Source organism: Rhinopithecus roxellana, chromosome 16 (genome assembly GCF_007565055.1).
Source record: "Rhinopithecus roxellana isolate Shanxi Qingling chromosome 16, ASM756505v1, whole genome shotgun sequence".
Classification (NCBI taxonomy): Eukaryota; Metazoa; Chordata; class Mammalia; order Primates; family Cercopithecidae; genus Rhinopithecus; species Rhinopithecus roxellana.
In genome coordinates this window covers 114,586,305-114,602,710 of record NC_044564.1, presented here as the reverse complement: position 1 = coordinate 114,602,710, position 16,406 = coordinate 114,586,305, and the positions used below count along the sequence as shown (strand labels likewise).

The 16,406-nt window shown below is 39.8% G+C and overlaps 1 protein-coding gene across 3 annotated transcripts; it reads left to right on the top strand.

The window, feature by feature from the left end:
• The first annotated feature begins 1,059 nt into the window (after positions 1-1,059).
• Positions 1,060-16,166, top strand: ZFP37 (ZFP37 zinc finger protein). 3 transcript variants are annotated; one of them, XM_010370450.2, is made up of 4 exons: positions 1,060-1,277; positions 7,991-8,072; positions 8,367-8,501; positions 13,766-16,166. In XM_010370450.2, exons 1-4 carry the CDS (start codon positions 1,146-1,148, stop codon positions 15,307-15,309), a joined length of 1,893 nt encoding a protein of 630 aa, XP_010368752.1. In that variant the 5' UTR covers positions 1,060-1,145; the 3' UTR covers positions 15,310-16,166. The 3 variants fall into 3 exon arrangements, with proteins under 3 accessions (XP_010368752.1, XP_010368751.1, XP_010368750.1); XM_010370449.2 differs by having other exon boundaries at positions 1,085-1,277; positions 7,988-8,072; XM_010370448.2 differs by having other exon boundaries at positions 1,086-1,277; positions 7,946-8,072.
• The last annotated feature ends 240 nt before the right edge of the window (positions 16,167-16,406 follow it).

The window sequence follows — 16,406 nt, the reverse complement described above, 5'->3', positions numbered from 1 at the left end:
CCTGATAGGACAAAAAGGTGGAGAAAGGGTGAATCCTCTTTGTTTTTTTTTTAATCTTTAACTTTTGTGGGTACATAGTAGGTGTGTATATTTATGGAGTACATGAAATAGTTTGATACAGGCATGCACAGTGTAATAATTACATCATGGAAAATGGAGTATCTATCCCCTCAAGCATTTATCCTTTGTGTTACAATCCAATTATCCTTCGTTATTTTGAAATGTACAACTAAACTATTATTGAATATATACACCTGTAGTGCTATCAAATATTAGGTCTTATTCATTCTTTTCTGTCAAAAAAACCTGTTAACTATCCACACTTCCCCACCACCTTCTCTTTTTTCTTGAGCTGGGACATTCATCTTCTGTCCTTTCACATTGGAGCCCCTGGTTTTCTGGCCTTTGGACTCTGGACTTATATCATCCCTACCCCTCTGCACTTTTTCCAGTACCTTGCATAGCACAGCACCTAACCTGCACATATTCAATGAATGCAATTAATGCATTAAATGGCGCATTAAGGAATTATTTCTCCAAGTGCTTGATTATTCTGCTGAAATATCTTCACCAAACCCGGGCTCTCAAGGAAGAGTGGTGTGTTCACTTAACTTCCTGTTTCAGTTTTTCTTATTGTTCTTACATTATATATGAAAAGATTTATCGTATATCTCAAAGATTAACGTCTCTCCCTATAAAACAATGTTATTTGTTCGATCGGGCTTTTCTCCGTTCTGCTTCCAATTTCTCGCATCCCAGCTTTCTGAAGTCCGCAATAAGCATTGTGATTCCCGGACTTCTAGCCGCCGGCTGCACTGACGTGTATTCGGAAAAGCAATTCCAAATTCTGTAAAATATCTTCCGGCAGTGATGCGACCCGAACGCCGGCAGTGAGTTGTCAGGCCCAGGTCACTCCTGTAATGCGTAACCGAACCGGGTTCCGGCTCGTTCTGATTGCATCACTCCTGTACCCTGTAAGTAACGCCCTGCCTGCTTTTGCTTCCCGATCTGGTTGTCCCAGAAGTCCCCGCATTTCCGCTGTACGGCTGGCCCTTTCCCAAGATGGCCGCGCCCATAGGCTATTACCGAAGGGCGCCGCCATCGCAGCTGCCGGACTCGCTAAGGCCCCTCTCCGGGTAGTCGTCATGTCGGTCTCCAGCGGCTACCGGATTCTGACAAAGCCAGAGACCGTGGACCGGAGGAGAAGTGCGGGAACGACCAAAGAGGCTGGGCGACCACTGGAGATGGCTGTGTCCGAGCTCAAGGCCAGCGCCGCGGTGAGGGCTGTGATGAGGCAGGGTGTTTTGGCGGTTAGAGATGGTCTAACTGCGGGGCAGTGATTGGAGTAGTCTGTGACGATAGGTGATTTGGCAATTGGTGAAATCGATGCTAAAGGGTCTCTTGGGAGGTCAGTGTTCTGAGTTATCTGTGGAGTTAGTGATTTGGCTTTAGGATATCAGTATTCTGAGGGATCTGTACAGACAATGATGGGGAGGCGTCTCTGGCAATCACTGAATGTCAGAGTTTGGAAGGGGATCAGAAATGGGGACTTTGTGATGTGTCAGAGATAGGGAAGGACTGTGGGAGTTGGCGGTTTGGGGTGTCTATGGGAGCCAGCGATTATGGGTGCCTATGGTGGTTACAGCCTGGATTATCAAAGATGGTCGGTGTTGGGATTTGGGAAATTAAGTGACTGGGAACATCTGGGAGCATCAGGGATTGGGGCTTGGGAGTCAGTGACGGTGATGTTTGTGCAAGTTTGATTAGCAGTATCTTTGACGGTCAGTGGGTAATGGAGGAATCAGGGGGCCAGTGAGGGGGGAATATGACTGTTGGAGTTTGGGGAGTCAATGTTGAGGTGTCTCTGGGGATGGTAGATGATTTGTATGCCATCTGGGGAGAAAAGGTAATTGGGGATGAATGCAAGTCAATCATTAGGTGATGTCTAGCAGTAATAACTGTGCTTTGAGTAATGAGGTGATTAGTAGGAATTAATGATTGAGGACCCTCTACGATTCTGTGACTAGAAGCCTAAGGGGTCAGGAGTTTGAGGGGATTGCTGGGTTTAATAATTGAGGGTTCTTTAGTGGTCAGTGATTGGAGGTCTGTGGAGGTTAATGATTGTTCTGTGGAGAGTGATAGTTGGGAACTTGTAGAGATCCATAATTGGGAGAAGTTTGTGAAGGTTAGTAATGGGGAGTATTTGGGTGTCAGTGATTGAAAACTTGCAGGAACAGTAGGAACAGACAGACTGTAAGATGAGCACTTATTTTATGCCAGGGAGTGTTTTTGATTTTGTTTGTTGTTGTTTTGCAGTCTCTGCTTTGTCCTCAAAACCAGGGAATGTTTTAAATGCTGGAGAGACGCCAGGAAACAGAACCAGAATCCCTCCCTCAATGACTTACATTCTAGAAATATGAAAGATATGATAAAATATAAACAAATAAAATTATTCCAGACACTAATAAGTGCTGAAGTAAGTAAAAGAGAATGATGTGGTAGAGCGTGATTGAGGGTAGGGAGTGCATGACTTTAGCCATGTTAGTCATGGAAAGCTTTCCTTAGGACATGACAGTTGGCTTGAGGCATAAATCATCACAAGGAGGCAGCCATGTAGAGATCTGAAGAAAGAGTGTTCCAGGAAGAAAATAGACATCAACTGCAAAGGACCTGAGGTAGGAGTGAACTTGGTATGCTTAAAAAAGGGAAGGAAGATTAGGGCTGTAGGAGCACAGTCAGAGGAAAAGTAAAAAGATGTGAATCATAGTGGTAGGAAGGTATCAGATAATGTATGATTTTATTGGCTAGTGTAAGGATTTGGATTTTATTCTAGATGCAGTGAGAAGCCATTGAGTTTAAGCAGGGGAGTAATCTGTTCTGATTGATACCTTGAAAAGATCACCATGGCTACCTCATGGAAGATGGACTGCAGAGGGGCAAGAGTAGGTAGGTATAGGGAGGTCAGTTAGGAATTTTTTGCAATAGTAAAAGACAAGAGATTATGGTGATTTAGAATAGAGTTGTAGCAGCAAAATGAAATCAAATTCAGAATACATCTGGAGATAAGCAATATAACTTACTAATATATTGATATATGGAATACGAGGGAAGAGAAGAATCGAGATTTACATCTAGACTTTTAACCTAAAGAACTGGATGGATGGTGATTCCATTTTCTGAATGGGAAGCGTTATGGTAGAAAAGACTAGATTTGGTGGATGGAAATGGGATCTGGGGGTGATGTCAGTGGCTCTATTTTGGCTATGTCAAAATGCTCATTGCATATCTACCTAGAGATATAGGGTAGCCACTATATCCATGAATCTGGAACTTAGGAAAGGTGTGAGCTAGGGAGCCATTTTTGAATTGCATCACAATGAAGATGATATTTAAAGCCTTAAGATTGGCTCATGTCACCTAGGAAGAGAAGACAGGGAAGAGAAGAGAGCCAGGGACAGAGGCCTGGGTCACTCTGACATTTAAAAGTCTGGTAGAAGACAAAAAACAAGAGAGAATAAGGGGTGCCCATTGAAGTAAGAGGAAAACTGTGCAAGTGGATGTCAAAGTAGCATATAGAAGAAAGCCTTTCAAGACAATAGGAGTAATCAATTGTGATATACACTTTTGAGTCCCAAAGCAGGACTAGAGATCATTTGATTTTGCCATTATGTAGCTCAATGGTTATTTTGATTGATTAGAGCTCGTTTATTGGAGTTAAGGGGATAACATCCTCTTAGAGTGAGTTGAAAGAATGAGAGGTAATGAAGTGGAAACAGCAAGTATAGGCAACACTTATGAGGAGTTTTGCTGGTACAGGAAGCAGAGAAATAGACATTGTAAAGGATATGAAATCAAGAGGGGGTTTTCTTCAGATGAATGATATTAAGGCAACTCTGTGTGTCAATGGCAATGATCCAAGTAAAAGGGAGAATAGATGTTATAAAAGAGAAAGAGGTACTTGCAGGGGTGAAGTCGTTGGGAAGGCAGTTGGGGATGGGATTGAGAGCACAAATGGAGAAACTGGCCTTAGGTGAGAGAAGGAAGACTTTCCATTTTGACAGAAGAGAAGGTATATTATATATGAGTTTGGAAACAGGTTGGTGGAATTGGTGGTAACAAGGCAAGGTAATTCTTGTCCATTTGGATTTATTTTCTCTTGAAAGCATGAAGCAAATTCATCAGCCGAGAGTGGGAAAGGGGTAGATGTTGGAGTTTTCAGAGTTAAAAAGGAGAATGTTCAAAATAATCATCTAGGAAAAAGGAAAGGTGCATTTTCTAGGGTTAGGTAGGACTACTGACAGTATTAGATGCCCATTTGGCATATGTGTTATAAATTTGAAGTTAGTCCACTCAGCACAGATTGATTTTTCTCTTGCAATGTTCAGTTGCAAGGTTGCAGGCAGAGATTAAGAGGAGAGTTGGATTTAACTAAGGTTGAGGCTTTGATAGGTGAGTACAGTGGAGGAGAAGAGGAGAAAGGAAGTTAAAACTTTATAGTTTTCAATTGATTGTGTATGGTGCTAGAACAAGGAATCTGAACAAGAAAGAAAGGCTAGGTAAGGGTGGAAGATTGTGAAAAAGTGGTTAGGATCAGAGGGCTCAATGAGTTTGGAGAATTATTGGAGTAAAAGTACTAGAACAAGTAGCAGGATAGGAAATAATGGTCAGAGGGTGGAATGTCTTAGAGATTTTTGGAGGTGTTATAGTGATAGCAAGGTGTAAGTGCAGATGATTGATGAATAGGTGGCTGAATTTGAGTGGAAGAAAAGATTGCTGACCTCATGAAGAAGAGAGGCAAGGGTGTTGAATGGCTCTTCCACATTGATACAGAGGTAGTGCAGCATGATGGCAGGGATTTAGCTGGTGCTAAAGTTTTCAGTGAATGGGGTGGGATGACTGCAGAACAGAGTTAACATAGAAGTCAAAAACTGCTATCCTTAGACAGGCCTGCTTGCAAGGTTTGCTTTTTGCTGGCATCTGGGAAATTAGATTTCAGGAAGGATCCCACCATTCCCAGAACAGGTTAAGAGTAGTTCCCAGTGCTTAAAGAATATATACAATGTGGTTTATGCTGAACACCTGCTTTCTTCTGGGAGTCTGGAATTTTTGTACATGCAGGCAGAGAGTGCCCACATGATGAGCCCCCAGTGAAACCCTTGGGCAGTACTGGTCTCTAATGAGCTTCCCTAGTAGACAACATTTCATACATGTTATTATAACTCACTCTAATATAACTCAATATTAGAATTAAGCATGTTCTATATGACTTCACTGGGAGGGGACTCATGGATGCTGGTGCCTGGTGTCCTCTGGACTTTATCCCATGCTGATTAACTGACTTTGCTTTGTATACTTTTGCTACAATAAATAATAGCTGTGAGTACAATTATATACTGAGTTACGTGAGTCCTCCTAGGAAATCACTGGACCCAGGAGGGTTAATAGATGAAAATCTGGTGATACTATAAATAAGCTATGAATTTTGAAGGAAGAATGAGAAATGGTTGAAAGTAATCATTTACCGCATCTTTAGAACCTGAGGTACATGGGTCATGGTGGGGAGGGGAGTGGTGCGGGAAAGATAGCTTCCACTCCTCTGAGGCTCCTGTAAGGAAGCAGGATCCTCAGGAGACAGGTAGATTTCAGATAAAGCATGTAAATGAAGGGAGTGGCTAAAGAGGTTGAGGGAGGAGTGGAATTTGCTGGCAGTAATTAGAGTTTCTATAAAGGCCACTGCTTGAGAATTCTGTTGGTGTCAGTGATTGGGGATTGATAAGATGAGGGATTTGGGGTAATGGGAGATAGATTACCATGTGTCCTGTGGGTATCACTGGTTGAGGGACTTGTGAGAATATGTGATTGGAGTGTCTGTGGGGGCAAGTGATTGCTACTGTTTGCTACTGTTTGGGAGGTTTGCTTTACCCAGTCATTTTGGAGCTATAGGCCCAGTAATTAGGCAAGGCTGTCTGTATCAGCTCAGTGATTGGAAGGCCAGTGACAATCAGTGATGGGAGATTATTGGTAGTCAGTGACTAGAGGTCTGTGGGGTTAAATTGATGACTTTTGCAGGTAATTGAATGGTGGTCTGGCCAGGCACAGTGGCTGACATCTGTAATCTCAGCACTTTGGGAAGCTGAGGTGGGAGGATTGCCTGAGCCCAGGAGTTTGAGCCCAACCTGGGCAACATAGCAAGAACCTGTCTCTACAAAAAAAATTTAAAAATCAGTCAGGCCTGGGTGGTGCATGCTTATAGTCCCAGCCACTTGGTAGGCTGAGGTGGGAGAATTGCTGGAGCCCAGGAATTCAAGGTGTTAGTGAGCTATGATTACGCTATTGCATTTCAGCCTGGGCAACAGAGTGAGACTTCATCCCAAAAAATAAAAAGTAAACAAAAATAAAAAGACAGAAAAAAAAAGGTTGGTTGTCTGTGAGGATAAGGGATTATCTTTAAACATTAGACAAACATGTTTGAATGTGTATTTATCAGTATCAAAATTCTCCAATAGTTGTGCCATCCTCCTTTTACCTGCCTAATAAGAGGACTTTAACATACTTTAATTTCTTCCCTACCCCCACCCCCCTAGTTAGGGTTCTGCTTATTTTTTTTCATATCATACTTTTTGATTTTAAGGATACTTTCATAACAGTTGTACAAGCACATTATCAAGTTATTTAGATTTAACTAGACATTTTACTGGTTGTATTAATCATAGCTCTCTTGTATATTAAGTCCTTCCCAATTTTGAAATCTTTATTCTGATCCATTTTTTCTTCTTTTAAAAATCATTCATTCTCTTTTTCTGCTTCTTTTCCTCTTTCTCTTCCCCTTCCCCTTTCCTCTATTTCTCCCCAACTTTCTGCTTTATTTCTAAAGAACATTGGTAGTATACTTTCTGCATTCTTATATGCCTAAGATATCTTACTTTTGCCGCCAAACATAAATGAGTCTTTTTTTTTTTTTTTTTTTGAGATGGAGTTTCTGTTGCCCAGGCTGGAGAGCAATGGCTTGATCTTGGCTCACTGCAACCTCCACCTTCTGGGTTCAAGCAGTTCTGCCTCTGCCTCCCAAGTAGCTGGAGTTACAGGTGCCTGCCACCACGCCTGGCTCATTTTTGTATTTTTAATAGAGACCATGTTGGCCAGGCTAATCTCAAACTCCTGACCTCACATGATCCATCTGCCTTGGCCTCCCAAATTGTTGGGATTACGGGTGTGAGCCACTGCGCCCAGCCCATAAATGATTTTTTTGACTGGTTATAAAAATCAAGGGTCTCAATTCTTCTACCTCAGAACTTATAAACTATAAATACTGCTCAATAGCCTTTTAGCATCCCCTGTTATAGAAGATAAGACAAAGATTGATTCTGTTCCTTTTTTCTTTTCTTTTTTCTTTTGGCTATTTATCTTTCTCTCCGATATGCACATGATTCTGTCCTCTTGAATAAAGAAATTCACAATAGGGACATTTCTGTTTGTCACAACAGGGTCTCACTCTCTCAGCCAGGCTGGAGTGCAGTGGTGTGATCTCAGCTTCCTGTAGCCTTGACCTCCTGGGCTCAGGTGGTCCTCCTGCCTCAGCCTCCAGAGTAGCTGGGACTACAGGCATGCACCACCATGCCCAGCTAAGTTTTGTATTTTTTTGTAGAGGTGGAGTTTTGCCATGTTGCCCAGGCTGGTCTCAAACTCCTGAGCTTAAGCAATCCTCCTGCCTCAGCCTCCCAAACTGCTGGGATTACAGGCATGAGCCACTGTGCCCAGCTCAGTAGGGACATTTCTTAATATGGTTTTTGTTTTTCAAAATAATGAAAAATTGAGTAGAGAATAGGTATCCTTTATAATATCATGATCAACAGTGAGTAGTCAAGGTAAGAACAAGTTATTATCTTGTCCAAATCACTCACCAAATGTGGATAACATTAGCGTGAACAGGAATATGCTATCACAGGTATCAGTAACATTCAAACATGTGACTATGACCTTTACCCAGAAGGAATGGAAACAACTGGATCCTGCTCAGAGGAACGTGTATCATGATGTGATGCTGGAGAACTACAGCAATCAAGCCTCAATGGGTAAGAACAATTCCTTTGTAATTCAAAATGTGTCCACTGTGATACCTTCTCTCTGGAGTCCTTGATAAGTTCGGCCTTCATTTTTGTAGGTCAAAGGGCTTTCTTCCCTTTTGGGTACTAGGCAGGATATTTGTGCCCCTGCCTCCAAAATGGAAGGTCTGTTCAGTTGACCTGGCATTCACATTGTGAAACTCCAGAAGCCATGTATTCTTTAGGCCCTGAAGTACAAATGCTGGGGCTTCATTTCTGGGATGGTTCTTCTAACACTCAGTTTCTGCTATTTCTCATGAGCAGGGTATCAAGCTCCCAAACCAGACATGATCTCCAAGTTGGAAAAAGGAGAAGCACCATGGTTGGGGAAGGGAAAAAGACCCAGTCAAGGTTGTCCAAGTAAAATGGCAAGATCCAAGCAAAAAGAAACTGATGGAAGTAAGTTGTAACTTTGAAATTTTTCAGAGAATAATTTATTCTGAAATTCTTAAAGATCCTAGACCCTTCTTTCTTAACTAGAAAATAGCAGTAGAAAAAAATCAGGATTTCCTGAGGAAATAATATTTCAAACTACAAAGATTCTGTAACCTGAGAGATTCTAATATCTCTTCCTTTTGTGAATTTGTTCACACGAGAGGTTCTATGTGAGGTTCACTATGGTAGTGAGCTAGTGTTAAATACGGGAGTTTGGTTATATCACCTGTATCCGTCAGTTTCCACTCAGTTTTGCTCCATGAAGGAATGAGCCCTTGCAATCTTAGTTACTTACAGTAAGAAAAATTAATTTCTTGCTCAAGCCACAGCTCTATTCCATATTATCTTTATTTGGGGACCTATGCTGAAAGAGCATTCTCCATTTGGCAAATTCTGGTCTCATGACAGAGGGAAAAAAAGGGTGAGTGGAACCACATGGTAACTCTGACAGTCACTGCTTGAAAGTTGTAGATATCCCTTTCAGCTCACATTTTGTTGGTCAAAGCAGGCCATCTGGCCACTCCTGAGTTCAACATGGTAGGAATGTAGAATCCTTCCACTGGGAAGAGTGCTATAATTCAAAAGGCTATGCATTTGGGAGGGGCTGAGAGGTATACTCTTGCCACAGGAAAAAATAATACTATCTTTCACACCACTCAGGTTGCGGTAGTATAAAAGGTGAAAATCAGGGCTCTGAAACTTGGTACCAGCCCCTCAGATGCCTAGCTGACCCTTCCATTGCTCAATCTTCAGAAGGAGCAGTGACCCTCTTAGCTGTTCTCAATCCCACTCCTGCTAACTTATATAAATCAGTGCTTTTTTAAAAAAGCATCCTCCCTTTTCCTAATATTCTCAGCTTTTCTCCTTTTCTCCTTTACTCAAGACCCTAGGTGTTAATTTTTCTCCTATGTATTCGGACATTCTTAGATCTGCCCTCTTTCCAAATCTCTTGGCGTGATGCTCCTGCCCTGAGTTATTTCTGTTTCTCTCCTTTCTTTTCTTTTTCTTTTTCTTTTTTTTTTTTTTTTGAGACAGAGTCTCGCTCTGTCGCCCAGGCTGGAGTGCAGTGGCGGGATCGCAGCTCACTGCAAGCTCCGCCTCCCGGGTTTACGCCATTCTCCTGCGGGACTACAGGCGCCCGCCACCTCGTCCAGCTAGTTTTTTGTATTTTTTAGTAGAGACGGGGTTTCACCGTGTTCGCCAGGATGGTCTCGATCTCCTGACCTCGTGATCCGCCCGTCTCGGCCTCCCAAAGTGCTGGGATTACAGGCTTGAGCCACCGCGCCCGGCCTTCTCTCCTTTCACTATGAAATTCTCTAGACCCATGATCTATATAGCACATCATCATTTCCATTTTCTCCTTAACCCCTGCGGTCAAATCCCACAGAATTCATGCCTCTAACTAAATTTCTGACTTTAAGGTCACCACTGCTTACTTTTCAGTGCATACTTTAATCGTTTTTGTTAGCTTGAAGTTCTCACTCACCCAGTTTGAATTGTACAACTTGAATCAGATCTTATCCGCTAAGTGCTTCTTTATCATTTACTCACTAGCTTCTCTTTCTTCTCATTTTGCTGAGGTGTCCCTAAGGTTTTGTCTTCTACTATCTGTTCTTTTTAAAAATTGTATCGATTATTCATTGTGCAAATAAAAGCTATTTATTCTACACTCGTGACTTCCAAGTGGACATCTCCAGTTCCTTTGTCTTACACTCATATTTGACCTACTTACACAACAGCTTATTCTTAGGATGTCAGAAATGGAAAGCTTTGTCTTTCTCTCTAAATTAGAAGTTCTTTTCAACTTCCCTGTTTTTATCAGGGTGTACTCTGATTATAGGACTGTCTTCCATAGAGTTACTATCCTGTCTTCAGTTTCTGCTTTTTTTTTTCTCAATGTTCAATGTCATCACACAAATCAGGCTCATATTATCTCATACTTAAATTTTTCCAATTCTTACATAAATTTGCTAAATCAGTTTTTTTCCTAATTCTTTCTCTTTTTTTCATAGAGACAGGGTCTTGCTATGTTGCCCAGGCTGGTCTTGAATGCCTGGTCTCAAGCAATTCTCCCTTCTCATCTTCCCAGTGTTGGGATTACAGGTGTGAGCCACCACGCCCAGCTTTAATTGATCTTAGATGTTACCACTAAACATGAAAATATTCAGTTATTATTTATGTTACCATAGTCCCCAAATTATTAATAGCAGAATATCTGCTATGTCTTTTAAGATTCTTTTGACCCTCAATTGTCCAAGACTGTATGAATTCCCTGAGAGGAACCAGTCTTTAAAATGACAAATGAAGAGACTCAATGGAGTTTCTGATTCATCCATTAATAGCTCCAGTTTTGGCTATCCTTACTTTTCTTGTTGACACTTTACAGCTAAAAAACAATCCTAAGTCATTTAATACATCTTTATCATTGCTACAATGACTCTCTTCTTGGTTCAGGTTCTTTTTTTTTTTTTTTTTTTTTTTTTTTTTTTTTTTTTTTTTTGAGGTGGAGTCTCGCTCTGTTGCCCGGGCTGGAGTGCAGTGGCCGGATCTCAGCTCACTGCAAGCTCCGCCTTCCGGGTTCACGCCATTCTCCTGCCTCAGCCTCCCGAGTAGCTGGAACTACAGGCGCCCGCCATCTCGCCCGGCTAGTTTTTTGTATTTTTTAAGTAGAGACGGGGTTTCACCGTATTAGCCAGGATGGTCTCGATCTGCTGACCTCGTGATCCGCTCGTCTCGGCCTCCCAAAGTGCTGGGATTACAGGCTTGAGCCACCGCGCCCGGCCGGTTCAGCTTCTTATATACTACTTAGGAGGCTCTTCAAAGAAGGACTGTTCTATTCTCTCCAATAATTTGCTGGGCCAAGTGAGTTCCATATTTGTTTCTGAAGTTACAGTTGTTTTAGCTTAGCATTTATGTTTTAGTTACTGTCTCAGATTCAAGAAAAACTTCCAGCCTTAGTCAATTGCTCTTCCAGACCCAACTCTTCTCTGGTATTACCATATTACTACACCAATTTACTTGTTCAAATTCTCCTCCTTTCCTTCATGGTGATATTTTCTTGTAGTACCTTATGCCTTTTCCTGCTGGCAGATACCAGTTGGGACCAGCTCAATTTATCATTGTAAAGGTTCTTGTAATATTACATGTCAAGGGGAAAGTTTTCAGTTTTGATTCCTTTCTTTCCAGAAGGAAATTTTTCCTCCATGTTTTCCATCATCCTTGGGTATTGAAATACACAGCCTTGTCATGGTACCTAAAAGTTTGTTATTCTCTCTGCATCACTTAAAATTTCCTAGATGAAAAAGCAGCCAGCAACTGCACTTCTCTAGACTCCCTAACATACATATATATCTGTCTACATATATATATATATATTTTTATTTTTCAAAACTGATCTTCTGCTCCAGGGGAATTAATCTCTTTAATGTCCTTTATGAAAGTAATAATATTTCCTTTCCATCCATTCAGATACCATAACTCTTTTCGGTTTGAGTCCAGTTTTCACTTTCTCAGTGTAATGTTCCTTTACCATCAAGGTGGCTATTCACTTCCTGCCTCTTTCTTTCTGAAGTCATGGGGATTTTTATATCTGCTTCTCTCTAAGACTGTTTAATTCTCACTCTGAAACTTTTTCTGCTTTTCCATGCGTATAGCATGTAGCTGAAAAAGGACACCCCTAAATGGTGGCCCCAGCTCTTAGGATTATAGGTTTTTATACGTGTAGTATCCATAGCTAGCTAACAGAAGTCTATAAATTTCAATTTCTCGTTCTTAGGCAAAAGAATATTATTGCACTACCCAATGTTTACCACTGCCCAATCAATTGTTTTTAGCCAGAATTCGGATTATGTAGTACAAATATAGCAGCCCACAGTTTTCAGTGTGGGTAATGGTCTCAGAGAAGGGAAGCAGGGATTAAGAAGACATCTCAGATGTGTAAGTGTTTAATGTATGGCAGAAAGAATGTGAGTAACCACTTAGAGCTAGGAATAAACTTAAAATTTATAATTGACAATTAGAATGACCTGAAAAGAACAAATATACATTCCATAGCAAACTATTGGAAAACAAAACAAGCTTGGATCCACACTATAAATCAGATTGAGTAAAGTTTGTTTGCTAAGCTAATTACTAATGAATTTTATCATTTGATGAAAGCATCAGGTAATGTAGAGAAACTAGGGATTTTTAAAGTATAAGAATATCATTTTGGGGGTCATTTCAGTGGCAGCAATGGAAAGGAAAAGATATGTCAGAAGGAAAAGATCTAAGCACTACAAGAAAAATTCACCATGAGTAGTAGAAAGTGGATAACCTTTCCTATTTATTTTCTCAGCCACTTATCGGCTCGTCAATACTTCTTGGTGGACTCATTTTATTTTTCTTTTCTGGCTCTTTTGGATATAATAACAAAAGTTTACATTAGCTAGCTTCAGTACATAGAGGAATATGCGATAAGGACGTGAGTATATCCCTTACAAGCTAAGGACAAGATAGTTCAGCCAGTCCTCACCAGGGGCTAGAAACAGGAACTAGGAAGCCCTTGGGAATTGAAATTGTGCAAATGATCTCTTTAAAGACACAGTTCTTATGTCTCTGCTTCTCTGTGTGTGGATGTTTCATTCTTTGACCTGATGAGCTTTCTGTTTACATAGAGAAAATATGGGTTACTAGTACCTGCTTTATATAATTTCTAAATTTAAGTACCAAATGGAGACTAACTGGAGTCAAATTTGTTAGAAGAAAGAATCTTGTTGGACATCTTGGTTTGAGTCAGATTTGTCTCCAACTGTGCCCATGGAGAATTGAGGTAATATAGTATAGGCTGCAGCAGCAATATACTACGGCCAGCTTGGGAGTTACCAGAACTGGGCAGCTTGGGCTTACGAGAAACCTCAAAAAGTATCAGCTACAATCATAAGCTCTTTTTACTCCATCTATTCTCTGTTCACTTCTCCTTGTGTTTATTTCATCTTCTATCCCAGGTTGCACACTCATATTTTTAAGCAGCAAAAACTTTTAAAAATCACTATTGTCACTTTTCCCACCTCTTTTTACTACAACATCTTCTCCCTCAAGTCCATTCACCCTAGTTGTTTCATTTACATTGGTATACCAGCCTGAATAAAAATTTAACCCTACAACAGGTCATTTCTTTACAAGTTTTATTCCAAAATATAATATGAGTACAAAGATTCACAAGAATATCTCACTGAATTCCATTTTAGAAGTCCAGCAAGATGATGACCAGCTTGAAAATAACCAGAAATCTCAAAACAAACTCCTCAGGGAAGTTGTAGTCAAAAAGAAAACTCAAACTAAGGAGAATGGCAGTGACTGTGGTTCACTGGGGAAAAAAAATAATTTGCATACAAAACATATTCCTTCAAAGAAAAGGCTTCTTAAATTTGAGTCACATGGAAAAATTTTGAAACAGAATTTAGATTTACCTGATCACTCAAGAAACTGTGTAAAAAGGAAATCTGATGCAGCTAAAGAACACAAGAAGTCATTCAACCATAGCTTATCTGATACAAGGAAAGGCAAAAAGCAAACTGGAAAGAAACATGAGAAATTATCCAACCATAGCTCATCTGATAAGTGTAACAAAACTGGCAAAAAACATGACAAATTATGCTGTCATAGCTCATCCCATATTAAACAGGACAAAATTCAAACTAGAGAGAAACATAAGAAATCATCCAGCCTTAGCTCATCTACTAAGCATGAAAAACCTCAAGCTTGTGTGAAACCCTATGAATGTAATCAATGTGGGAAAGTTCTCAGCCATAAACAAGGACTCATTGACCATCAGAGAATTCATACTGGGGAGAAACCATATGAATGTAATGAATGTGGGATAGCCTTTAGCCAAAAGTCACACCTTGTTGTACATCAGAGAACTCACACTGGAGAAAAACCATATGAATGTATTGAGTGTGGCAAAGCCCATGGTCATAAACATGCACTCACTGACCACCTAAGAATTCATACTGGAGAAAAGCCCTATGAATGTGCTGAATGTGGGAAAACCTTCAGACACAGCTCAAACCTTATTCAACATGTGAGATCTCACACAGGTGAGAAGCCATATGAATGTAAGGAATGTGGGAAGTCCTTTAGGTATAACTCATCTCTTACCGAACATGTGAGAACACATACAGGTGAAATACCATATGAATGCAATGAATGTGGAAAAGCCTTTAAGTATAGCTCATCCCTTACTAAACACATGAGAATTCATACAGGTGAGAAACCCTTTGAATGTAATGAATGTGGGAAAGCTTTCAGCAAGAAATCACACCTCATTATACATCAAAGAACTCATACTAAGGAGAAACCTTATAAATGTAATGAGTGTGGAAAAGCCTTTGGACATAGCTCATCTCTTACTTACCATATGAGAACTCATACAGGTGAAAGTCCCTTTGAATGTAATCAATGTGGGAAAGCCTTTAAACAAATTGAAGGCCTTACTCAGCATCAGAGAGTTCATACTGGAGAGAAACCATATGAGTGTAATGAATGTGGGAAAGCCTTTAGCCAAAAGTCTCACCTCATTGTACATCAGAGAACTCATACTGGGGAGAAACCTTATGAATGTAATGAATGTGAAAAAGCCTTTAATGCAAAGTCACAGCTTGTTATACATCAGCGATCCCACACTGGAGAGAAACCCTATGAATGTAATGAATGTGGGAAAACTTTCAAGCAAAATGCATCCCTGACCAAACATGTGAAAACTCATTCAGAAGTGAAATCTTATGAGTGATGTTAATGTGGCAAATTTGTTAACTAAATTTAAAGTTTTGTTGAACCTTGGAAATATACTGAATTTAAAGAGTGTTAGAACGCCTTTAGCAAGATATCACACATACATGAGAAACTTTGAAAATGGATCTTCATATAGAATTAGTGGATGGAAACAAGGGTTTAAACTTGATACAAAACCTTTTATAAAAAATATTGTTTTAACAATACTCAATTATTATAAATGATCTACATGTTCAGATTGAAATTGAAAGCTTAAAACTTGTGAATAATTTGAATATTCAAAGCAATGGAGAAACAAGTTATATATGCTGACAGTTCCTGTGTTTCTTCTTGTTTTGTACTTAAGCACCATATATTATAGTTGAATTTGCATATCTGTTTATTGCCTTATGTAAATGAGTGTGGCCATTTGTATAAGCCTCTTTGATATTTTCACCCAACTCTTTCTTAATGTCTGTGTTGGCTTCTGCATCAGCAGAAATCTTTTTGAAAGAGTTGTTATATATGTAAAAAGTGTTAACAGGAAAACAAGAGAAAATAAAGCAGCTGAGGATACAAATGTGCTGGTAGGGAGTGATATTCAAGATATACTGTGAAGTGTAAAAAAGCAGGTTGCTGAACCATGTATATATTATATTCCCCTTTGTGTACAAAAGAGTATGTTTGTTTAACCTCTGTCTCTTATCTCTGTATGTGTATGTATCTTAGTATGCATATATACATGTATTTGTATGTGAATAGACTTTGAAAAAAATACAGAATAAACTTCATGGTGGTTACCATTGGGCACAGGAGTATAGGATTAGGTTCTAGGATAGAAGCAAGACTTCCTTCTATATTTGAATTTTTAAATCATGCACATGTATTATTTTTATAATTAAAATATTTTAATATGCACAAATCAACGTTATTTAAGGTTGTCACTGAACCCCTCCACAATGTTGTTTGACAGTTAAAATCTTTGCATACTTATTCATGAATGATGATGAATCGAAAGTATATAGTATTAAATGATGTTGAATTCATAAAGACTTTTTCTATCAAACACACGTTCTTTCATTAACATAGTGAATTATAACAGCACTATGTTTCTGC